The sequence below is a fragment of the Chiloscyllium plagiosum genome, unplaced genomic scaffold (genome assembly GCF_037043375.1).
Source record: "Chiloscyllium plagiosum isolate Xiang-an unplaced genomic scaffold, Cpla_swu_hap1 HiC_scaffold_4, whole genome shotgun sequence".
Taxonomy (NCBI): Eukaryota; Metazoa; Chordata; class Chondrichthyes; order Orectolobiformes; family Hemiscylliidae; genus Chiloscyllium; species Chiloscyllium plagiosum.
The window spans coordinates 40,106,626-40,133,002 of NW_028270142.1; the positions used below are offsets into that span (position 1 = coordinate 40,106,626).

At 41.0% G+C, this 26,377-nt stretch overlaps 1 protein-coding gene across 1 annotated transcript in view; it reads right to left on the reverse strand.

The window, feature by feature from the left end:
* Positions 1-25,093, reverse strand: part of herpud2 (HERPUD family member 2) — a 76,150-nt gene extending 51,057 nt beyond the window's left edge. Inside the window, exon 1 of the mRNA XM_043688755.2 lies at positions 24,686-25,093. Coding sequence (XP_043544690.2) covers positions 24,686-24,832 — 147 coding nt within the window. The 5' untranslated portion in view covers positions 24,833-25,093. The remainder of the gene's footprint in view (positions 1-24,685) is intronic.
* Positions 25,094-26,377: the final 1,284 nt, after the last annotated feature.

A 26,377-nucleotide genomic window follows, 5' to 3' on the forward strand; every position in this document is an offset into this window, starting at 1 on the left:
TCCCACTCCACCAAGGACATGCAGGTCCTTGGACTCCTCCATCGCCATACCATAGCAACACGATGGTTGGAGGAAGAGCGCCTCATCTTCCGCCTCGGAACCCTCCAACCACAAGGGATGAACTCAGGTTTCTCCAGTTTCCTAATTTCCCCTCCCCCCACCTTGTCACAGTCCCAACCTTCGAACTCAGCACCATCTTCCTAACCTGCAATCTTCTTCTTGACCTCTCCGCCCCCACCCACTCCGGCCTATCACCCTCACCTTAACCTCCTTCCACCTATCGCATTTCTAACACCCCTCCCCCAAGTCCCTCCTCCCTACCTTTTATCTTAGCCTGCTTGGCACACTTTGCTCATTCCTGAAGAAGGGCTCATGCCCGAAACGTCGATTCTCCTGCTCCTTGGATGCTGCCTGACCTGCTGCGCTTTTCCAGCAACACATTTTCAGCTACAATAGATCTGATCAAATTGAGCAAGTTGATGTTCACGAGCGGGAATGCAAAGTTATAGGGGCACTCAAAGTAGCTACTGGACCTCGTCTAATAGAGCATCACACACCAAGACTTTCAACGATACCTCCCCTCTGAGTATTGACTGACAATAGTCTCTAATAACACCACCTTCTGAGAAGATAGGCTACAGAAAGACAAGGAGAGGAAAAAACAAATCTACCAATAACAGCAAAGTTGTAATTTAATTACAATGCTAAACATATCAGTCTGTTGTCATACATGTGTATTATTTAGCAAGAACTTTACTTCAGACTCATTTCATTGCAGATTTGCAAACACCTTAATGATGTTGCCAATTACACACATATGCATTCTAAAGGAAGCAATTGTGCTGTGGGGGCTAGATTCACCTTCCAAGTTATTCTAAACACTAGTAAAGTAGGACAAGGTCAAATCTCAAAAACTGAAACCACTTTTATAAACCATTCTACTTCAAACCAGTTAGTTGCAAGGTATTACATATGGGCTGGAAGTGAAGTGTGCATTAAAGTTTTATACAAAACGATTGAAAAAAATTATCACAGCATTTTCAATTGATTAGCTTGAGTGCAAGACCAACTGCTCTTTGAAGTTATATTTTTTAAATATTATATTCACATTGTGCTCTTACCCCTCCACAACTCAAAGACAAGCTTTGGAAGCAGCTATGATTTACTTTTATGCTACCAAGTAGAGAAAGAAGCAAATGGAACTTTAAACATCCTTTACGGTGTTCACACTGACACAAGCACAACAACTAAACACCATTGTTTATAACTGAATTTTAAGCTAGACTTACAAAAGCATGCAATATAAAAGGTCTTGCAGCACACCTAATGCATAAAAGTGTCTGCATTCTTTGCAGCCAAGTATTTATAGTCCCCCAACTCAAATGGGCATTGCCAAATTATTAGCAAAGACCAATGTGTTGTTAAATGAAAGAGATTCCAACCTGGGGTTATGTTAGTAACACCAATAGCGTTCGTAAAATTCCTTAGTGTGTGTTTTTTAAATCAGTAATCAGTTGCCAGCCCTATTTGAGAATCAAAATTGCAGCATCTTCATATTATTGGGTTCAAAGCGAATTTGAACCCTTGGATAGTCAAACTACAAAAGCAGAGCTTCTTAAAGAATACGTACATGCTGTAATCAGGTGTATACTCAGGTCACTAAATGGTTCCATTGAACAACTTCTAGAATATTGTACATGTCAAAAAATGCAAGACTATCAAATGATTTGAAAATTTGCAAAGAACCAAACACCAAATCTCTCTCAAAGCCCGCCACAGGGTTTTCCATATTCTATACTGAAACTGCTGGGGTGGAGATGAAAGGGAAGGTGGGATACGACATCTCTCTCATTGTTTCACAGACACAACAATCATGTAGAGCTGGATTTTTAAAGAGCTTTCCTTGTTACTTTGTTCATAATTTTGTCGACTAGGTTCTTTGAGAGAACAAGACTGAATTAGAACAGACCAGATCTCAGTTAGAGCAGGAATAGGACAACTATCAACCCTGGTACTCCAACACAGGTTTTAAACCAGTGGCTTATGTACAACATACAGCATCTGATCTGGTTGACTTGATCAAAATCCTGGTAGGTCTGAAGGACTTCGCAGTAGTTTGGAGAGAAACCTGTACATGAGAAAAATAACACTAAAAAGTTAAAGGAGTTCAGCAAGGGTGTTGTTTGTCATCAGCCCTCTTCAATGCCTCTGCAGAAACAATGATTGAAGAAATATTTGAAGGTGAGGAACCTGGTGTATAGGTATGAGGGAAGAAAATGATAACTTCAGTTAAATTGATAAAAGCACTTACAGCAAGCACAGGTGTACAAGATAAAATACTCAACAGCAGGCACAGTGGTTAGCACTGCTGCCTCACAGCGCCAGAGACCCGGGTTCAATTCCCGCCTCAGGCGACTGACTGTGGAGTTTGCACGTTCTCCCCGTGTCTGCGTGGGTTTCCTCCGGGTGCTCCGGTTTCCTCCCACAGTCCAAAGATGTGCAGGGCCAGGTGAATTGGCCATACTAAATTGCCCGTAGTGTTAGGTAAGGGGTAAATGTAGGGGTATGGGTGTGTTTCGCTTCGGCGGGTCGGTGTGGACTTGTTGGGCCGAAGGGCCTGTTTCCACACTGTAATGTGATCTAATCAAAAATAAATAAATTTGTCAATAAAAATGAACATTGACAAAACCTAAATAAATGATGCATATTTCAAAATCACTCAGAAACATTTATAGGAGAAAGAGAAACTGAATATCAGGTACAAGAATTCATCAAATGCAATATCTGCAGATGAAAGATGCAACAAATAAATAAGAACAAGGATAGCAATGGAAAGGGAGACTTAAAAAGCAGTTCTCAACTGGATAACAGAATAAACAACCCAAAAATAGACTTGCCAACACTTTGAGTGCAATGTTGCTGGTATGGATATAAAACATGTTTATTGTGTAAAGAGAGAGACTGGCCTTTGAAATTGCTTTGAAATGTGGGTTGAGGCGCAAATGGAAAGAATCTGCTGATACAAGAAGTAACAAATGAAAGAAAGTGTTGTGAGGAGTGAATGAATAAAGATATTTATTGAATATAATTAGAAGGCATAGAATCTGGGTAGGGCACATCTTTAGAGAAAAATACTAAGCGATAATAGAGGGAGGATTCGAAGTTAGAGAGGAAGGAAGAGAATATCAATAGTGTAAAGCTAGAAAATTGAAAGAAGTAATTGCCAAATTAAAAGACTGGCATAAGTCAATGAAGTGCAGAAAGATTATCATCTGCCAAGGACCTGCCTTCGGCAGAACAAACATAATAATAATGACAACATTGAAACAAACCATTTGGTCCAACTGGTCTATGCAAATACCTGGATTTTATATGAGCCTCTGCGTACCTTTGCAACTGAACCTGTCAAATGGATCAAGGTGAGCTGAGTTAAATGAAATACTCTGTGGCACCTATCAACTGTATCAGACATAGATTGGCACAACTTAAAAAAAAAACTGTTTAGTCTGCTGGGAAGATTAGACTAGATAGGCTTATGCCCGAAACGTCGATTCTCCTGTTCCCTGGATGCTGCCTGACCTGCTGCGCTTTTCCAGCAACACATTTCCAGTTCTAAGGCTTTGGCAACTGGCTACATGACCTGCTCATACACAGCAACATACCTGGTCTGTAACTAACTGAGAAAATCAATCACCCACATGATTTCAATCAACACACTTTTCATGGCATAACCACCTTTGCAGTAGCATTACATCAAAATAATAAACTTGTTTTTTTTCAGGACAGTGGAAGGAATAAAACATTTAAGAATAAAATACAAAAGCTCAGAAAAGCCATAACTACCACCTGAACACGGAGATTCAATTACGACCCTAAGATCTGCACTCGTTAAAAAGGGCAGTTGTAACATGCGTGGAAAAATACTCACGATCATTCAATTTTTGTGCTGGTACCAAACGAGTGCCTAGCCCCAGTGCACTGTGTCAGTGTCATTCACAATCCAGAATTAACCATTGTGACATCATTACTGCAGAGAGAAATAATTCAGTCTGTTTCATAGTGATTCTGCAGCTAGAGTGGATTATAAGCTGTCAAAGAAGCCTCGGTGAGTTACTGCAATGCATCCTGTATACTATACACGCTGCTGTCACTGTGCATCAGCAGTGGAGGGAATGCACATTTAAGGTAGGGGTAAGTGTGATGCCTTTCAAACTGGATTCTTTTGGCCAGGCTGGTGTTGAGCTTCTTAAGTGTTGCTGCAGCTGCACTCACGCAGGCACGTGCAGAGTATTCCATCAAGCTCCTGATATGTGCCTTGTGGATGGTAGACAGAATTTGGGGATACACAAAGTGAGTTGCTGACCACTGAATTCCAAGCCTCTAACTTGCTCTTCTCGTAATTATATAACGAGTCAAGTTCAGTTTATCAGCAATGGGAACCCCACCTCCAGGATGGTGGTACAACTTGGGGATTGGAATGCAACTGAACAACATCTTAAAGATATACAAATTAACTGGAAAAAGTGACAATATTCTGAGACTGAGAGAATTCACATATCAGTTCAGCCCCATCAGAAGGATGGATGCTCAACCCTTGTTGCAAAATTATATTTTGGTTGTGGGTGTTGTAGGTCAGACATCTCAACTCTAGAGCATCACTACAGTAGTCAGAATCACAGGACAGTCAGTGCAGACCCAATGCACCAAATGGCCTCCTTCTGTCCATAAGGATTCAAAGAGCATCCCACGATGATCCACCCTCCCAGCTTATCCCCATGGGGTTTTTACCATGGTTAACCCACCCAACCTGCCCATCCTTGGACATTACAGGCAATTGTTTTTTTAAACTTGGCCAATCCACCTAACCTGTCTATCTTTGGACTGTGGGAGGAAAGAGCTTAAAAATGTGTTGCTGGAAAAGCGCAGCAGGTCAGGCAGCATCAAAGAAGAAGGAGAATCGATGTTTTGGGCATAAGTCCTTCTTCAGGAATGAGGAGGGTGTGCCAAGCAGGCTAAGATAAAAGGTAGGGAGGAGGGACGTTCGGAATGCGATAGGTGGAAGGAGGTTAAGGTGAGGGTGATAAGCTGGAGAGGGGGTGAGGGCGGAGAGGTCGGGAAGAAGATTGCAGGTCAAGAAGGCGGTGCTGAGTCTGAGGGTTGGGACTGAGAAAAGGTGGGGGGAGGGGAAATGAGGAAGCTGGAGAAATCTGCATTCATCCCTTGTGGTTGGAGGGTTCTTAGGCAGAAGATGAGTCGCTCTTCCTCCAGGCGTCGTGTTGCCATGGTCTGGCCATAGAGGAGGCCAAGGACCTGCATGTCCTTGGCGGAGTGGGAGGGGGAATTAAAGTGTTCAACCACGGGACGGTTGGGTTGGTTTATTAAATGGCTGTGGTAGCGAGGAAACCCACGGAAACACGGAGAGAACAAGAAAGTTCCACACAGACAGTTGCTAGAGGGTGGAATTGAACCTGGGTCCCTGGGACTGTGAGGCAGCATTACTAACCACTGTGCCACGTTGCTAGCCCAGGGTCACCCCTCAGAGTAATGCCCTAAGCCCAACCATCTTTTGCTGCTTCACCAATGCTTTCCACCATAAGGTTAGCAGTGGAGATGTTCACTAAAAAATTATGAACTACACTTACATACATTCATCCTTCCTTCAGCGATACTTAGTCGCAGCAGTATGCACCAGCTATGAGATGCACTGCAGAAACTCAAAGGACCCTCACCATGTTCCAAATTCACAGCTGTTAGAATCTAGAAGGAAAAGGACATCAGATACTTGGAAATATCACCACTAAATCTTGGAACTCCATTCTGAACAGCACTGAGTGTACCTCCACCAAATAGATTGCAACAGTTCAAGGTGGTAGCTTACCATAACCTTTTTAAGGGCAAATAGGGCTGAGAAATAAATGCGACCAAAAGTCCACACCCCTTAAATAAAAGTAGGGTAACATTTCAATACTACAAAGATACTGAGGGTCCACATTTCAGATGGCACATGAAACCAGGTTTGTCTGATCAGGTTGAGAATGTATATAGGGTGTACGCAGGCAGGGAAAGAGTTAGGTTCTCAGTTTTGTGAAACAAGAGGTTTGGCTGAGCATGACTCAGATCAGATAAGAACTTACAGTTAACAATGGGGTGCTGAAGGCAAGTGTAATGGGTTAACAAGGTGGAAAAGCAGTCATCATGTACAGCCATTTAACAATGGAAGCATTTAGTATGCAAGGTCAACTAACAAGGGGAAAAGTATGCATTGTATGAATCCAGTTAACAAGGTTAAGATCATTCATGAAGTGGAAGTGTAACAGTAAAGGGCTTGGTCTCTGCTATTGATACTCATCGATTGTAATGGTCAACCAATTAATATGTATTTTGCCTTCTCTGGATGCTCCTCCTTGTAAAATGACTATATAGTTCATTGAGAAACTGTTGTTCAAGAGAAGACTGTGAACTCATGTCTCTGTGCACACGAGCGATCATTCTCTCTCCCTCCAGGCCCGGAATAAAGACGAAGGAGGTAAAACGATACCGTGTCTCTGAGCATTTTGCTTCCACTGAGGGGGAAATGTGGCAACAAGGTCACCATGAAAGATTCCATGGTACTATCTGAATATGTGCAGGGAGCTCAGTGTCGGGTTCTAAGCTATACCTCAACCATGATGGCTAAAATTCCACTTACTGATCACATTGCAGCCTGCAAGAACTGTTGTGCACAAATCAGCCACTGAATTTTCACAAAAAACCGTAACCAGGCTTCACAAATTATTCTTAGTTCATGAAGTGCTTCAGGAAGTCCAAAGGAAATGAAATATTTTATCTACCTTTAAATATTATGGCAACCAGGCACTTTCTAATATTAATTCAATGTTCTGCAAATTCACTTTTACTAACAATATCCTGAAAGCTTCCTGAAAACCATTTACAATCCGTAAATATATTGATCCCAAAGCCAATTGACCAAGAAACCTACTCAAAGAGAATGTACTCACTTTGAACACAATATCCTGAGGCAGTGCACACCGAGTCAAAACCAACTTTAGGTGATGTCAGAGGTACGATAGTAATTAGAGCAAGGAACAAAGATTAAGTCAGGCAAACTTTTCAAGTCAAAATGTGCCCTTACTTGCAAATTTCCACTATGTCCCATCGAAACCATAGCAATATCATAAAATTACAGATGACATGTTCAACCATCTCCAGTGTTCACTGACCTACATTGGCTCCTAGTCAAACAATAATTTTTAATTTCTCATAACATTTTCCCCCCCAAATTTCTCTATAGCCTTGTCTGTCCTCATCTCTATAATCTACTTCAGCTGAAAAACCTAAAATTATCAGTGATTGGTTCTAATTTTGGCCTCCATAACTTCCCTGATTTTAACCAATTCATGAGTGGTGATCATACCTTCAGTTGTCTCAGCCATAACCACTGGAATATCCTACCAATACCCATCTGCATCTCTTTCTCAGTAGTTTCCTTTGAGACCCTCTTTACGACCTTCCACTTCATGAAGCGCTTGATCATACCTCGCATGGGTTGATGGCAATTTTTTAAAAATGCCTGTGAAGCTATTTGGGACATTTTATGGCACTAAAGTGCACATCAGGATGTGCAGACTGTTAAGTGTAGATTTTCATTTCCTTGGACAGATCCTGAACAAAAGTAGATACTCAGAAATTTAGAACAACAAGTGTGATCGCAGTTTACCAGCAAGTACAGAACACAACTCCAAAATGTATTTGTTTTCTCCAATCAAATGGCAGAGTTTGCTGACTAAAGTTGAGAAATCGAAACTTGAAAGGGTTCAGAAAAGATTTGCAAGGATATTGCCAGGTTTGGAGGGTTTGAGCTACATGGAGAGGCCAAATAAGCTGGGGTTATTTTCCCTGGAGTGTTGGAGGCTGAGGAGTGACCTCAGAGGTTTATAAGATCATGAGGGGCATGGATAGGGTAAATAGACATATCATTTTCCCTGGGGTGGAGGAGTCCAGAACTAGAGGGCATAGGTTTAGCGTGAGAGGGAAAAGGTTTAAAGGGGACCCAAAGGGGCAACTCTTTCTCCAATATCTTCATATTCTTTTGAAGTGTGACACACAGGAATAGATTCAATATTTCAGCTGAGGTTGAAACTATGTTGAAATTCAACATAACCTCTTAGTTCTTGCTATGTGCCCCTATTAATAAAGCCTAGCAAACTATACCCTTTGTTAACCAAGCTCTCTGACCTGCCTGTCACTTTCAATAAATTAAGTAAATAGAGAGGTTCCTCTACCCCTACACCCCCTTTAGAATTGTTCCTTCGATTTTATTTCTCCATGTTCTTCCAAGTATAATGCATCTCCTCACTTCTCGACATTGAACATATTTTGCTACCTGTTATGACCATTGTCTATTTCAAAAGCTCTGCACTATCCTCCTCACATTTACAATGTTGCCAAGCTTTGTACCATCCACAAAACTTCAAAACTGTGCTCCGTGCACCAAATTCTCAATCATTAATATAGATCAGAAAAAGCAAGGGTGCTAACATCGACCCTGGGGAACTCTGCTACGCACCTTTCTCCAGTGTGAAAAATGTCCATTAATCACAAAGTTCTGGTTACGATCAACAAGCTAATTCAAGATCCATGTTGCTGCTACAATTTTTTATATTTTATGAGCTAGAATTTTGTGCAGAAGTTTGTTGAAAGGCACTACATCAAACACCTTTTGTAAATCTACATAAACAACATCAACTGCATAATCCTCATAAATCCTCTGTTAGCTTTTCTTTTTTTTGGAAGAGGTAATTAAAGGGGACTTTCCCTCAAGAAATCCATGCTGACTTGATTTAAATAACCTACATTTGCCAGTGTGACTGTTAATTTGTATTGAAATTATAGAGGTTGCTCCATCACTGAGGTTCAATTGACTGTCCTGCTGTTCTTGGGCTTATCTTGCTTTACATTTTTGTTCAAGAAAGAACATATATATGAATAGGTTGACAAAAGTGGCAAAACAAGTTGACAACATGGTTAATAAAGCATACAGTATCCAAGGCTTTATTATTATTTGCAATTCTCTCGTCCTCCACCCCAGAATCTAAGAGAGACTGAAAAGTTATGGCCAGTGTCTCCGTAATCTCTACTTGTCACTTTCCTCAGGACTAGGAGAAAGTGAGGACTGCAGATGCTGGGGATCAGAGCTTAAACATATGCTGCTGGAAAAGCGCAGCAGGTCAGGCAGCATCAAAGAAGAAGGAGAATTGACATTTCTGGCATAAGCCCTTCTTCCTGGATGCATCTCATTCAGTCATGGTGCCTTAACCACGAAGTACTGTAAACCTCACCAATGCCTGCACTTAACCAACTAAATCCTGAATGTCTGAACTAACTTCTCTTGAACAACGAATTTGACAGCGTTTTCTTCATTGGTAAAGACTGATGTATTCCAGTAATACTTGTATCACATGCACTGCCTCCATGTGTAAATCCACTTTTTCTTCTCAAATCAGTATCCTTTTACAACTAATGTTCCTGTAGAAGACTCCATTTTATTTTGGTTGCAAGCCTCTTTTCATGCTCCTCTTTCTCCTCTTATTTGCATTCGTGCCTCTCCTCTGAAACTTCTATTTTCAACCTGGTTCTCAAGTTTACTTTCTATCTGACATCTGTCCAAAGCATACCTATTCTACTTTTAAAATATTCATCTTAATTTCTATTTTTTTTGCCGTCTAGAGAGCTGCCTTTATTGGTCCTTTCATTTTACTGGAATATACATCACCTGTGCCTCATAAATGTCTTCTATGAAGTTGTCCCATTGCACAAACAGAAGCTGACAGTGTGCAGGTGTACTAATTCATTAGTTTTTGCTAGAAATAAACTGTAATTTAAGGCTCCGGCCCGAAACATTGATTTTCCTGCTCCACGGACGCTGCCTGACCCGCTGCGCTTTTCCAGCAACACACTCTCAACTTTGATTTCCAGTATCTGCAGAACTCACTGTCTCCTCACTGCGTATTGTACCCTATTGTATGGGCAATGGAATTCAAGGACCGACATTTACTGGTTTGCTGACAAATAGGAGAACATTAGAGTGAATATTTGGGAATAAGTGATCATAATATAAGAGCATTCATTATTAATTTGCAAGCAGATTTTAAAAAAAGTTAGGATTATGATCCTAGACCAGAAAAGGGCCAATTTTGTGGATCTAATTGAACTAGAAGTTGATTTAAAAACCTATTTTCGTAGATAAAATAGTGGATGGGAAAATAGGAGATTTCCAAAAGACAGATGAACAGGCTGCAAGCTACATCCATGCCCATGAGAAATAAATATAAAGGTATCAAAATCCTAGAGTACCCTGGATGACTGGGGATATCGATGACATCATACTGGAATAATAACAATAGAACTCTGGAAGAGCATCTCAAATGCAGGAGAAAGGCAAAGGCTGAAATAAGGAAGCTAAGAGGAAGCATGAGGAAAAGACAGCAAACTGCATTTAAAATAGTAAAATGGTTGTTATTCAGATCATGGAATACGGGGAGAACTAGCCACTTGGAAACAGAACTGGCTCAAAAGGTAGAAGACAGAGGGTGGTGGTGGTGGAGGGTTATTTTTCAGACTGGAGGCCTGTGACCAGTGGAGTGCCACAAGGATCGGTGCTGGATGCTCTACTTTTTATCATTTACATAAATAATTTGGATGCGAGCATAAGAGGTACAGTTAGTAAGTTTGCAGATGACACCAAAATTGGAGGTGTAATGGACAGCGAAGAGGGTTATCTCAGATTACAACAGGATCTGGACCAGATGGGCCAATGGGCTGAGAAGTGGCAGATGGAGTTTAATTCAGATAAATGCGAGGTGCTGCATTTTGGGAAAGCAAATCTTAGCAGGACTTATACACTTAATGGGAAGGTCCTAGGGAGTGTTGCTGAACAAAGGGACCTTGGAGTGCAGGTTCATAGCTCCTTGAAAGTGGAGTCGCAGGTAGATAGGATAGTGAAGGCAGCATTTGGTATGCTTTCCTTTATTGGTCAGAGTATTGACTCCAGGAGTTGGAAGGTCATGTTGCGGCTGTACAGGACATTGGTGAGGCTACTGTTGGAATATTGCGTGCACTTCTGGTCTCCTTCCTATCGGAAAGATGTTATGAAACTTGAAAGGGTTCAGGAAAGATTTACAAGGATGTTGCCAGGGTTGGAGGATTTGAGCTATATGGAGATGCTGAACAGGCTGGGGCAGTTTTCCCTGGAGCGTCGGAGGCTGAGGGGTGACCTTACAGAGGTTTACAAAATTATGAGGGGCATGGATAGGATAAATAGACAAAGTCTTTCCCTGGGGTCGGGGAGTCCAGAACTAGAGGGCATAGGGTTAGGGTGAGAGGGGAAAGATATAAAAGAGACCCAAGGGGCAACCTTTTCACACAGAGGGTGGTACATGTATGGAATGAGCTGCCAGAGGATGTGGTGTAAGCTGGTACAATTGCAACATTTAAGAGGCATTTGGATGGGTATATGAGTAGGAAGGGTTTGGAGGGATATGGGCCGGGTGCTGGCAGATGGGACCAGATTGGATTGGGATATCTGGTCGGCATGGACAGGTTGGACCGAAGGGTCTGTTTCCATGCTGTACATCTCTATGACTCTGACTAATCTTTAATGATTCCTATAAAGATAAGAGTGCGGGTCATATGGAACAAGCAGGCTAAACTGCTAACTGAATCAAAGAGTATTGCAAAGGTATTAAAATAATACCTTATTTCTGACTGTATCAAATTTGAAGTACAAATCTTCCCAAAATGGTCCAGTTAAAACCACAGGTGTTGAGCAACTTAGAGGTACAGAGATAGATAAAGAAGATATGCTAAAAAGACTGGCAGCACTCTTGGTAGAGAAGTTGCCAATTCAGATGGGATACATCCTAAATTGCTAAGACGTGTATGGGAGCAAATCGCAGAGCCGTTGACAGAAATTTTCCAGGCCTCTTTGAACACAGGATTAGTTCTGGGGACTGCAGAATTGCAAATGTGACTCCGTTGTTTAAGAAAGTGGCAAAGGATAATCCATGAAACTACAGACTTACCACTTTGACATCAATACTGGGAAAACTGATGGAGATACTAATACAGGATAAGATAAATATATGTTTGGAGGAAAATAAATTAATACTAGATAGTCAATATGGCTTTGTCAAGGCCAGGGAGTCATGTCTCAAATTTAATTGAGTTCTTTGATGAGGTGACAAAGGTAGTGGATGAGGGTAACGCTATGAATGTTGAATATTTGGACATTCAGAAAGCATTTGATACTGTGCTACATGGCAGATTGGTTAGAAAAAGTTGGGATTTATGGATCCTTGACAGCACAGATTAGAAGTTAGCTAAAAGAGAAAAAGAAAACAGAGGATAGGTATGAATGGCAATCCTCAGACTGGAGGCAAGTTGAAAGTTCCTCAGGGATTAGTGTTAAGTCTCTTGCCTTTTCAGATTTATATAAATGGGTATTGAGGGCACAATCTCTAAATTTGCAGATGATATTAAGTTAGGGACAATGGTGAATTGTGAGAATGATGCTGAGTGACTTCAGAGAGACACTGACATGTTAGCCAAATGCGTAGACAGCTAGCAGATAAATTTCAATGTAGATGAATGAATGATAATGCACCCTCTCTCACTAGCCTGCTGGACACACTTTCCTCATTCCTGAAGAAGGGCTTATGCCCGAAACGTCGATTCTCCTGTTCCTTGGATGCAGCCTGACCTGCTGCGCTTTTCCAGCAACACACTTTCAGCTCTGATCTCCAGCATCTGTAGTCCTCACTTTCTCCTCGAAGAAACATTTAGGCTCACTGGTACAACCTTGAGGAGAGTACAGGAATAGAGATACCGATGGGTTCAAGTGCATAATTCTGAGGGTAGCCAGGCAAGTTGAAACAGTTGTTCCAAAGGATTGATTGATATATATAGATATTTATAGATCTTAAGTCAATAAACTTTCAGAGTGTAAAAGCAAGAATGCAATGCTATGCCTCTGATATTATTGGTCAGATGTCACAAAGCGAGTCCCTTTTTCCTAAAAGCTGCTCCTTTACGCAAGAATACTGTGTCTTTGATTTTTTTCAGAGGATTTATAAATGGGCAGGGTTTCGATTAGACTAGTTTGGTACAGAGATGAAAAGGATTTTGAGAGGCTTTTTGTTTATATGTAAACAGATGAGACTTCAGGCCAAAGTGGTCATGTTTTAGAAGTGACCTGTACAATGGAAAGGGAGTGGTCAGCTATCTGGCTGAGCAGTTCAGTCCAAAATTAGTTAGGAGTTAGACAGTGAGCTGTGTGGAAATCACTCTCTCCCTTTCTGCCCTTCTAACTTCAACCTGTAAGCATCTGTTCCATCTTTTAACTATGTTTTGGGGGGGGGTTTGCTTATTAGGACTGTTAGGTATATTCAGAACAGCATAATTAAGTCGGGTTTGGATAGACTGAGCTCTGTAGGCATTTTTTATTCTGTTCTTTGTGTTTTATTGTGTAATTTTGTGAATAAATTTCTGTTTTAAAACCTAGTAGCTTACTCTGGGTAATTTTCACTGTACACCTACAAAAACAAATTGCAAAGTTGTGGTCTGGAGTGCCTGTTCCAGAATGTTTTGAGTGTTCCATACACAGACCACACTACCAAGTATTGTGTTTAATTCTGGGCACTTCACTTAAGGAAGGATGTCTAATAGAATGATATCAGGAACAGGGAATTTTAGATACAAGGGAAGATTAGTGAAATTGGGCTTCCTGTCTTTGGAGCAGGGAAGATGGCTTACTGAGGTGCTCAAATCTATGTACAATTTTGACAGAGTAAAGGAAGATATTCTGTTTCCCACTATTTGGAATGCCAATCACTTGTCACAATTTCACGACTGCCAGCTAGAGAGTTAGGCACGAGATGAGGAGAAACCTCTTTACACAATGAGTTTTTTAGGATTTGGCATGCGCTTCCTGGAAGAATAGCAGAGGTGGACTCCATAGGAAGTTTCAAAAGAGAGATGGATGTATGTTTGAAAGTGAAGAATTTTGAGGGCTACGGAGATAGGGTAGGAGAATAGGAGAAGCTGAGTGACTCTTTTGGGAGCTGGTACAGACAATGCAGGCTGAATGGCCTCCTTGTATACTGTAAAATTTTATGATTCTATAATTCTATATAAAACATCTACTACATACCCAAATAACTTATTTTCAACCTAGGAATTACAATTTAAAACAAGCTGGTCTGCATAGGAAAGCATTCAGTTTTCAACAGCTTATGCTGTTTCATCAGGAAATGCTTTAAATTCTGAAGTTTTTGCTCCAAATCTCTGAATACCTCTCCCTTCCTTTAAGATACTCTTCAATATCTTGCTGCTAGACTAAACATTTGTCATCTAGGAGAAAGTGAGGACTGCAGATGCTGGAGATCAGAGCTGAAAAATGTGTTGCTGGAAAAGCGCAGCAGGTCAGGCAGCAGCATCCAAGGAGCAGGAGAATTGACATTTTGGGCATAAGCCCTTCTTCAGGTTACCCGAGCTAAAACCTAATTTAGTCACATTTTGTTCAATATTGGTCCTGCAAAGCGCCTTGGGATGCTTTACCGTATTAATGGCTCTTCAAAATGAAATTTTCAGCTGATGCCACATCCCTAAGGAAAGGTGAAAAGACTGCAAGTAGTCTATTAGTAGCATGCTTATTGATGACCAATGGATGCTACATAGCAATATTTATATGGGCAAAAACAAAAGGCTCATTAACATAAAACTCAGTGACAATATAATGATATTAAGTTCAGTTAGAAGTAGAGAATTTTAAAATCTAAAATGCAGTCCTGAAAGTGAATGATAATAAAAATAAATAATAAAACAACCCTGAAGACTTATTGTAATTTCAAAGTCAAGTATCCCTTACAATTACTTCAGAAATTTACAGCAATTTTGCTGCCAACTACTGGAAGAGCTGAAGATTGGAGGCAACATGAAATTTTGTGGGAATTATTACTGGGAGCAGTAATCTCTATCTTCTATCAGTTCAATTTTTATACTACACCTCATGAAATTTATGTAAATTAGTTCTGTTGACAAACCACTTCTAAAACAGTTAAAGATTTAATGGTTCAAAAGGCCATTTGTCTTATCACTAAGAAATCACAGAACAAAGTGCTAGAAACCAGGGCAAGAAAGGGTGCCAAGTGGAAGATACAAGCCATCAAACTTCTATAGCCCCTATGACATTGTCTCTAATCATTTCCTGGGAGAATTCTATTCCAATTGTCCAGTTTCCAATATTGTGATCATGCCATTGTGCAAGCCAGTGCTTCCATTTATCTTCCTTCATTGCTCCAACATGGCCGACATGGCCCATTAACATATTTGTTCCATTTTTCACAGAGCTGCTGTCACCACTGTTTATGGGTCAGACCAGATGCCATCAAAATATATCAGAAAGTAGCGTGGACCCTAACATTTTCTTATTTAATAAAAGTAAATATGAGGTGCTGTATTCCAGATGCAATTTAGTCAAACTATTTGACATTATAGTCATAGAGACATACAGCATGGAAACAGACCCTTTGGTCCAACCCGTCCATGCCGACCAGTTATCCCAACCCAATCTAGTCTCACCTGCCAGCACCTGGCCCATATTCTTCCAAACCCTTCCTATTCATATACCCATCCGGATGCCTTTTAAATGTTGCAATTGTACTAGCCTCCACTGGGAGCTCATCCCATACACTCACCACGCTCTGCGTGAAAAAGTTGCCCCTTCGGTCCTTTTTTTTATATCTTTCCCCTCTCACCCTAAACCTATGCTCTCTAGTTCGGACTCCCCCACCCCAGGGAAAAGACTTTGTCTATTAATCCTATTCATGCCCCTCATGATTTTATAAACCTCAGTCAGGTCATCCCTCAGTCTCCGATGCTCCAGGGAAAACAGCCCCAGCCGATTAAACCTCTCCTTACAGCTCAAATCCTCCAACCCTGCAACATCCTTGTAAATCTTTTCTGAATCCTTCCAAGTTTCACAACAACTTTCCAATAGGAAAGAAACCAAAATTGCACGCAATACTCCAACAGTGGCCTAACCAATGACCTGGACAGACACAACATGACCTCCCAATTCCTGTAGTCAATACTCTGACCAATAAAGGAAAACATACCAAATGCCTTCCTCGCTATCCTATCTACCTGTGAATCCGCTTTCAAGGAGCTCGGAACCTGCACCCTAAGGTCTCTTTGTTCAGCAACACTCCCTAGGACCTTATTATTAAGTGTATATGTCCTGCTAAGATTTGCTTTCCCAAAATGCAGCACCTGGCATTTATCGGAATTAAATCCCATCTGCCATTCCTCGGCCCATTTGATCAAGATCCTATCTTGATATCCACCACACCTGCAATTTTGGTGTGATCTGCAAACTTACTAACCATACCTCATATATAAACGATTTGGACATGAGCGTAACGGACGAAAAGTAGAGGACCCAGCACCGATCCTTGTGGCACTCCACTGGTCACAGGCCTCCAGTCTGAAAAACAACCCTCCACCACCACCCTCTGTCTTCTACCTTTGAGCCAGTTCTGCCATTTATTCCATGAGATCTAACCTTTCCAACCAATCTCCCATGGGGAACCTTGTCAAACTTCTTACTGAAGTCCATATAGGTCACGTCCACCACTCTGCCCTCATCAATCCTCTTTGTTGCTTCTTCAAAAAACTCAATCAAGTTTGTTAGATATGATTTCCCACGCATAAAGCCAGGTTGATGATCCCTAATCAGTCCTTGCCTTTCCAAATACATGTACATCCTGTCCCTCAGGATTCCCTCCAACAACTTGCCCAGCACCAACGTAAGGCTCACTGGTCTATAGTTCCCTGGCTTGTCCTTACCAGCTTTCCAAAATAGTGGCACCATGTTATCCAATTTCCAGTCTTCCGACACCTCACCTGTGACTATCGATGATACAAATATCTTAGTAAGGGGCCCAGCAATCACTTCCCTAGCTTCCAGAGTTCTAAGGTATACCTGATCAGGTCCTGGGGATTTATCTACTTTTATGCGTTTCAAGACATCCAGCACTTCCTCCTCTGTAATATGGACATTTTTCAAGATGTCACCATCTATTTCCCCACATTCTATATCTTCCATGTCCTTTTCCACAGTAAATACTGATGCAAAATACTCGTTTAGTATCTCCCCCATCTCCTGTGGCTCCACACAAAGGCCATCTTGCTGATCTTCGAGGGGCCTTATTCTCTCCCCAGGTACCCTTTTGTCCTTAATGTATTTGTAAAAACCCATTGTATTCTCCTTAACTCTATTTGCCAAAGCTATCTCATGTCCCCCTTTTGCCCTCCTGACTTCCCTCTTAAGTATACTCCTACTTCCTTTATACTCTTCTCAGGATTCACTCAGTCTGATCTGTCTATACCTTACATATGCTTCCTTCTTTTTCTTAACCAAACTCTCAATTTCCCGAGTCATCCAGCATTCCCTACACCTACCAGTTTTTCCTTTCCCACCAATAGGAATATACTGTCTCTGGACTTGTTACCTCATTTCTGATGGCTTCTCACTTTCCAGCCGTCCCTTTAACTGATAACATCTGCTCCCAAATCAGCTTTTGAAAGTTCTTGCTTAACACAGTCAAAGTTAGCCTTCCTCCAATCTAGAACATCAACTTTTAGATCTGGTCTATCCTTTTCCGTCACTATTTTAAAACTAATAGAATTATGGTCGCTGGCCCCAAAGTGCTCCCCAACTGACACCTCAGTCACCTGCCCTGACTTACTTCCCAAGAATAGGTCAAATTTTGCACCTTCTCCAGTAGGTACATCCACATACTGAAACAGAAAAATTTCTCGTCCACACTTAAATTCCACTCCATCTAAACCCTCAACACTATGGCAGTCCCAGTCGATGTTTGGAAAGTTAAAATCCCCTACCATAACCACCCCATTATTCTTACAGATAACTGAGATCTCCTTACAAATTTGTTTCTCAATTTCCCTCTGACTATTAGGGGGTCTAAAATATAATCCCAATAAGGTGATCACCCCTTTCTTATTGCTCAGTTCAACCCAAATAACTTCCCTAGATGTATCTCCGGGAATATCCTCCCTCAGTACAGCTGTAATGCTATCCCTTATCAGAAACGCCATTCCCCCTCCTCTCTGGCCTCCCTTTCTGTCCTTCCTGTAGCATTTGTATCCTGAAACATTAAACTGCCAGTCCTGTCCATTCCTAAGCAAGTTTCTATAAATGTTACGATATCCCAGTCCCATGTTCCTAACCATGCCCTGAGTTAATCTGCCTTCCCTGTTCAGCCTCTTACATTGAAATAAGTGTAGTTTAATTTATCAGTCCTACCTTGTCCCTGCCTGCCCTGTTTGACTTGCTCGTTTCTCAACTGCACCAGTCTCAGATTGATCTCTTTCCTCACTATCTCACTGCTTCTTCCAAACTACAGACCCAGAAAATAGCACCGTCTTATTCCTCTGCAAAACTCCTGGCTTACTTATTACTTATGGCTTATTTTCTTAAGCTTAATGAAGAGACATATCTCAATAAAACAATTAAGCAGAACACAATTTATTTAAACACTTTAGTGTAAATACAAAAGGAAAGAGGAACTTGGAATAACTTAACTCTATGGAGAACTTAACAGAATAATAGATTTTACTACTAAACATTAACTATTCCAATATAGTAACATCCCATAAACACATCCTTACGAACAGGCAAATTCATAAAACAGAACTGTCTCACATGCAATTCCAGCAGCCCAGAAGGAAAAACATCAGAGAAAACTCAGACAGCAAGTGGAGAACTGAGAGAGATTCACTGTCTTCCAACCTGCTCAGACCCCAGCAACAATTGCTGAATATGAAAACTAAAAACCCAAATTGTGTGGTTGGGAGCTTGACCACACATTCAGGCTGCTTCTGTTGTTGTAACGTAAAACAAAAACCCTCAAGGTCTCACAAGCTGTTTACTTCACTGGCTTTCCAACCAAGCAGCTTTGCACCTCTGTCTTAAACCCGCTCATAAAAAAAAAATCAGAACAAAATAACCGTTTGAAGCCATCGCATCATTACACCCATTCCCCTCCCTCCTAGACTGAACTATGAATGTGTTGCTCTTGTCCTCACAAACCAGTTTCTCCATTCAAACAATCATCCTCTACCATTACCAGCATCAAACACTTTTAATCTCCCATTTTAAATATCCAAGATTAACTGCTTACTGTGATGCATTAGTCTGTTCATTGGCCATTGCAACATCTAATGCATTTTGCACAGCAACATCAATTAAGTACAGGAGATATAAACCTTTTACTTTTTTCCTTTCTCGGCATCCAAGGTCCCAACACAGTTTCCAAGTAAGACACTGCTTTAGTTATACTTCTGGCAATTTAGTATGCTGCAGGTGGTTGGACAACTAATTTGCAATGCAGAGTGGTGCCAACAGCATGTGTTCAATTCCTGCACCAGCTGAGGTTATCATGAAGGACTTTCCTTCTCAACGTCTCCCTTTGTGTAAGGCTCTCAGGTGAAATGACCAGTCATCTCTTTAACAAGACAGCATCCTTATAACTCAGTAGGACTATGGTGACTTTACCTTGACTACATTTGCTGCTTACAAGAGGGTTTTTTCCAAATTCAGGAGATGGATGCAGATGGGGTGATTGCTTTCCATTCAATCAGCATGACCATGAGCTTTCAACTGCATGCCATTTTGATGTCTCTACCACAATTCCAACTGTGACCTTCTCTCTGATCTCTTACTATGCCAATGAAATTCAACATAAATATTAACTCAAGGAATACCATTCTGTACACACACACACACAACATTGCATTCACCAACTCCTATATAACGCTAATGCTTAATTCTTCACAACAACAGCTGTTCTTATTTCCAACTCCTCCACACATTTTTGTTTGTTATGTTCCATTTTTCATCCCCTTTTCCTTGAACCATTTTGCCTTTAGTTTAATCTCTCATGCCTTCCAAACTTCCCTTTCATCCTTTTCCTGTCTCTTGATAAAATATTCACCAGTGAACAGATTCTCTTCCCATGGCCTTAATTGAGTCTTAACCGTATTTTCAGTTTTGATGTGATACTTTAGAAAATATTAACTGTTCTCATCTGTGGAGTGGGGAAAGAAGAAAAAAACCAAGAGAAATTAAGCCAACTGTGCAAATACACTAACTTACCTAATTTCTACAACAAAAATATGAAGTATTGACAACATTCCTTTGATGTAAATAATCAAGTTGGTAAGCACAAAAGAAATCAAGTATTGTATGGTCAAGAGACTCACCGTATTCTCTCATATTCACAATTCTGAAGCAATGAGAATCCGCTATAGTCACTCCTGCTGATACACTGTAGTCATTAATTACAAAAAAGTACTTAAATGAGGCAGAGATCATTCTTCAATCAGCAGAGAGACTACCAATGTTCCTCAGCAAAATCAGGTATATAATTGTGTTGTAGTAAACGGAAAGCTGTGCAGTAGTATTCATGGTAAAGTAACTTTGTACAATCATCAATTATTTAATGTACTGCTGCATAAAGCAGCATACAACACACTAATTTCAAAGTCCTTTGATCGGACAGCCAATTACTCGGATACTCAGAATATCTATCACCAAATCAAAAAGTTACAAAATCATATTCCACCTATAGGATCTTCCATGGGGATATAGTTTATTTGCCCAAAATCTGAAATGTAGACTTGTAAGGAGTTTAACCAGCTGAAATCTGACCATTTTGAAACAAAGCAGTAAACAGGTTTTTACACTGATGTCAGGACCTTCTTTCTTGCTGGGGTATTGGTTGCGGAATTACCTACAGCAGGATGGGATAGCCCTGGGGTTTCCACATACCATGTTCCCTTCCCAGGACCTTACTCTCTCAGATTTAACTACCAAGATAGACTGACAGTTACTACGTTGTTTAGTCATCAGAGTAAAAGATGAAAATCAGCACTACAAATACCAGCTCCACAGTAAGGAATGGGACTCAGACTGGGCTGTAATGAAATATCACTTTTGCCCAAATGATGGCAGAACATAAATAAAGTTCAACAGAATTTGACTTTACAAATTAGCAGAACATTTAGAATCAGGAGTATCCTCAAGTCTGTGGACTCTGACAATGTTATTACCATGTTAAATTGGCCAGACCAAAGAAAAGGAACGTGAAGTTTGATCTTTTAAGCATTCATTCACAAAAGACTGCAAAGCAATTTGGATTCCATACTCTATCATCTCATAGTACAACCTACTTCGGAATAAAATTATAGTCACTTCATGACAATAAAATCTAAAATCTTTAAATTGTCATGTCTTCTGATCAAACTTACAATTCGCTATAACATTGACACACCCAATAGCAATTCAATTTTCAGCAACAAAGCACTGATTCACGTTAATTTTTTTTCCAAAAAGGTAGTTTATATAAAATTTCTTACTGATATTACAGCTGAAAAATAGGTTAATCAACTAAACTAGATCAACAATTTCTTTACATAGCAACCTGGTGCTAGAGGTTGTGGGTGAGGACGCTCCAGGTGGAGGAGGAGAACGGTACGCAGCAGCGTGGGAGCATGGGGGAAAAGTGACAGTCTACAGGTGGGAAGGAAGAGAGCAAGGATACTGTATGTTGGGCGTTGGGGGGGAGCTCAGATGGGGTTAATCTACCAATTGTCTCGTTCCTCCTGCAAAGTGAAAAAAAATCTGGGTTAGGAAATTGGTGAACAGATAGTCTTGGAAAACAAAAAAGGTACATGACACTGAATCCAAGGGACTGATGTTATTGAACTTTGTTTCCCTATTTTCCCCTTGCATGTCAACATTTTTAAAAATGTGACTATATTCCTATGTCTGTGTAGGTGTTCAAAAAGGGGTTCAGAGTGTGTATATGGTTCCTACTTTGCTTGACTTGTGGCTAGACCTCGTTTATTCATACAAACGGTAGTTCTTGATAAATAGAGCAACCTCAGTGTTTTCTATTACCTGAAATCTGGACAGGTCAACTGGGGACATTTGCAAACTTGGATTAAATCATTAACTTTTGTAGAGGAGTAGTTTAGGCTCAAAAATCAGTGCAATTTCCCAAATGAGTTGCAGTAATCTTCATCTGGAAGGACTGGACCAGCACCACAAGACATTTCACAGGTGCTACACTGAAAAATTTAATTTTGGAACTTTTTAAACAAAAATCTTAGCCAGCAAGATGATTTTGAAGGAGCATCTCAAGGACAGCAGTGGCAAGGTTGAGGAAATGTTTTGGTATTTTTTCAGCCAGCTATTCAATCAAGCTGTAAGAACCTCAACCATTTGTGATTTTGAACTTCACAAATCTCCCTTGTACTCTAGCTATTACATTTTATAATGACAGCTCCTCAGTTTTGAATCTTCGGGTACTGGAAACTTAGTAACCCTGCTTATCCTTTCATAACACAAAATGCTTCCGTGGTATCAAGCCATAATACATAACTGTAATAAAAGTGGAACCATTTTATCATTCAATATTCCTATTTCCCAATCCTAGGAATCGGCACTGGACTCAAGATCTTTCTAATGCAAATGTGGAGCTAATAGATGAAAATTTCAAATGAGGTGCTGGAGTATCTAAGAGTCAATCCCCATCAGGTCCGCTAAGTAAGGATTTTAGGGACAGGTGGGTTCATAAGGGGGTAGAAGCTGGATTATATTATACAATGAAATAGGTGGCATTTGTGAAGAAGAGTATTTCGGGTTGGATGCTCAGGTCATATTAAATAATGAGGTTGTGAACAATTTGGTTCAGTGTAAGACAGTAGTTGGAAAGGAGGACATAATCAATGATGAGAGTATGGACTTTGTAGAAAACAAAAACTTCATTGCTTCCCAATGTTTTATTGGAGGTAATTGTAACAGATGAAATATCAGATCATCATAGAATCAGAATCCCTACAGTGCAGAAGCAAGCCATTCAGTCCATTGAGTCCACGCTGACCCATCAAGCAGCATCCCATCCAGATCCAACCCCCTACCATATTCCTGTAACCCTGCATTTCCCATGGCTAATCACCCAGCCTGCACATCCTGGACACTCTGGGCAATTTAGCATGGCCAACGCCCCCGTAATCTGGACACCTTTGGAGTGTGGGAGGAAGCCAGAGCATCCAAAGGAAACCCATGCAAATATGGGAGAATGAGTGTGTGGAATTTGCAGTCACCCTGGGCTGGAATCGAACCTGGGTCCTTGGTTCTGTGAGGCAGTAGTGCTAACCACCATTAAATGCCCACATGATTAGCCATGCCAACAACTGTCAAGTCACAACAATCTTCACCCCCTCTTATTCAAATATTGAGATCCTCCTATACCACAAGCAGTGAAGAAATTAATTCTCTTTCAATGGTTATGTGCTAACAATTTGTTGAAAATTGTGCAATTTGGTAATTACATGGTACTGGACATGTTCACAGATCGGGCTGTGTTGAAAACACAGCCAACAAGTAAAAGTTTGCTTTCAAAGAGTTGATAATATTCACAGCTACGCAAAAATTAAGACTGCATATAAATCTAAAAATGATTTTAACTAACCCTTAGGAACTGACTCCAATGATAAATATATTTTCTGCACAAAGGTTTTGACAGCACTGCAGAGTAGAACCACTAACGTGAGAATTGTGAACCCTTCCAATTATGAAATTTGAAGCATACCTATACAAATCAAAGATTACTCATCAAATTCTAGAACAAAAAAGAGTGTCAAAACTGAACAAGGTATGTCAAATTCAACTATTTGGAAAACTTGCTAGAGTTTTGAATCAGGTGTCTGGGGACATTCTACTCGCTATTGAAGACCTAGTTTCTTATACACAGTCAATCTTCTGTGACAAGTTTTTAGTGACCTAACCTAAAAGTCATTCAAGGTCATACAACATGACTCAGATCCAAGCAAAGAAAACAAAGGTCAAAATAACTATTACACAGGTCAAAGACTTAAATATATCAAAACTTGACTGAAAACATCAAGATCATCAACTACACCTTGTCCAGTTGACTTGTATTTGTGAGCATTTTTGCTAAATATACCAGTGCTGGTTTCAGTGTGTCAGAAAAAAATTTTACAAGTAACTACAATAGTGTTTCATACATAATACTGGGAGGCTCACCAGAGTTCAAGAACGAAGTTGAGTGTTCATAAAATGCAACTTTATGGAAGAACATGGTACGAACATACAAATTACAAAGGAAGCATTGGCAATTCAGACCCTCAAGCTTGATCTGATTGTCGCCTTAATTCCACATACTCACCCAACCCAATCAATTCTTGACTTTTTCGAGTCAAAGGTAATCAATACTGTGCCCTAAGCATATTCAATGACCCAGCCTCCACCACACTCTCGGGAGGTGAGTTCCAAAGATTTTTGACTCAATGACAGAAAAATATTCCTCCTCATCTCGATGGGGGAGCACATGGAGGCAGGTTAGAGGTTGCACCTTGGGACAGGGGGAAAAGGACAGCACTAAAGAGGACTGGGCAGAGGAGGACCCGCGCGTGGGACGATGAGAAGATTGGTAACGGGGTGACGGAGAGTCGGGGCAAGAGTGTTTTGACTCCGGATTTTCCCAACTCCTTTCTCTTCTAGCTATCGGGCTTCACTTACCGGCCGACTTGGGTAAACCCGAGACAAGTGGCTCTTGAGCTTCTCCACTGTCCAGTTGAGGAAACAGCTGACGGTCTGATCATCATATTTCTGGTTTGGAGTTTTGATGACCAGAGTGACCGGGTTGTCGGCGGAGCTCGGCTCCATCGCTCATATTCCGTGTGATGCTTGTTGCAGACAGATCCCGGTCCAGTCCACCAGCCCTGGCAAACCCAACCCTCGGCTCAGCACTTGCTGCTTCACTCCCGGGACCGCAACATCACTGCCCTCACATCCCCGGCAGAGCCTTCTCGCTCTGACTGCTTTTCAAACAGCTGCTAGGCCTCGATCCCCGGCCTCAAGTTGTAGGCCCTGCCCAATCTCCACGGTGACGAGTATTCGTGCGTGCACGCTCCCGTGAAGAGGCGATCGCGCGCAACACGTCACAATGCACGGTCAGCTGATCCGGCTCGACCCAATATTATCATTCAGACCGCCACAGTGGGGGTCCCCGTGACGTCACTCTCACTATTGGAGAGCCCCACTTAAGATCTCAAAGTAATGAAGAGTCAACGAATCTCGAAACGCTTGTTTTCTCCTCATGGATGCTGCCTGACCCGCTGGGATCTCCAGGATTTCTTGTTTTCACTTCAGATTCCAGCACCTGCAGTAATCCTTGCTTACTATGGTGTTGAACTGGGGTGTACGAAGTTTAAAATCACAACACCAGGTCATAGTCCAACAGGTTTATTTGGAAGCACTAGCTTTCGGAGCGCTGCTCCTTCATTAGGCGGTTGTGGGGAATAAGATTGTAAGATACAGAATGTATAGCAAAAGTTTACAGTGTGATGTAAGTGAATTATATATTGAAAAAGATCTGGATTGTTTGTTAAGTCTCTCATCTTTTAGAATGACCATGTTGGTTTCAGTTCTTTCGTATGTAAATCACAAAACTTTTTTTAAAAGTTACTTTCTCAAGTGAACTTTAACAATAGGTGTCATGTGGGCCCAGATAATGTATTGAAGGTGTTAGCTTCCCTCTAACCAGCTGATGAAGGAGCAGCACTCCGACAGCTAGTGCTTCCAATTAAACCTGTTGGACTATAACCTGGTGTTGTGTGATTTTTAACTTTGAAACCAACATGATCATTCTAAAAGATGAGAGACTTAACAAACAATCCAGGTTTTTTTCAATCTGTAATTTCAGCTACATTACACTGTAAACCTTTGCTATAAATTCTGTGTCTTACAATCTTATTCCCCACAACCACCTGATGAAGGAGCAGTACTTAAAAACACAGTAACAGAGAACACACACTGGATCATCAACGCCACACTCACAGGAATCCGATTCACTAGAGAGGAAGAAAAGGACAACCAACTCCCATTCCTAGACGTGATGGTACAGAGAACACTGAACGGAGAATTCACCACAAAGGTATACAGGAAAGCCACACACACAGACCAAGTCCTGAACTACGAAAGCAACCACCCCAATACACACAAAAGCAGTTGCATCAAGACACTGTTCAAAAGGGCCACAACACACTGCAGTACACCAGAACTGCAAAAAGAGGAAGAAGAACACCTATACAATGTATTCGCCAAAAACAGATACCCACGCAATTTCATCAACAGATGCCTAAGGGAAAGACAACGGAACGAGGACATGCCACAACCCAAAGGACTAGCCACACTACCATATATCAAGAG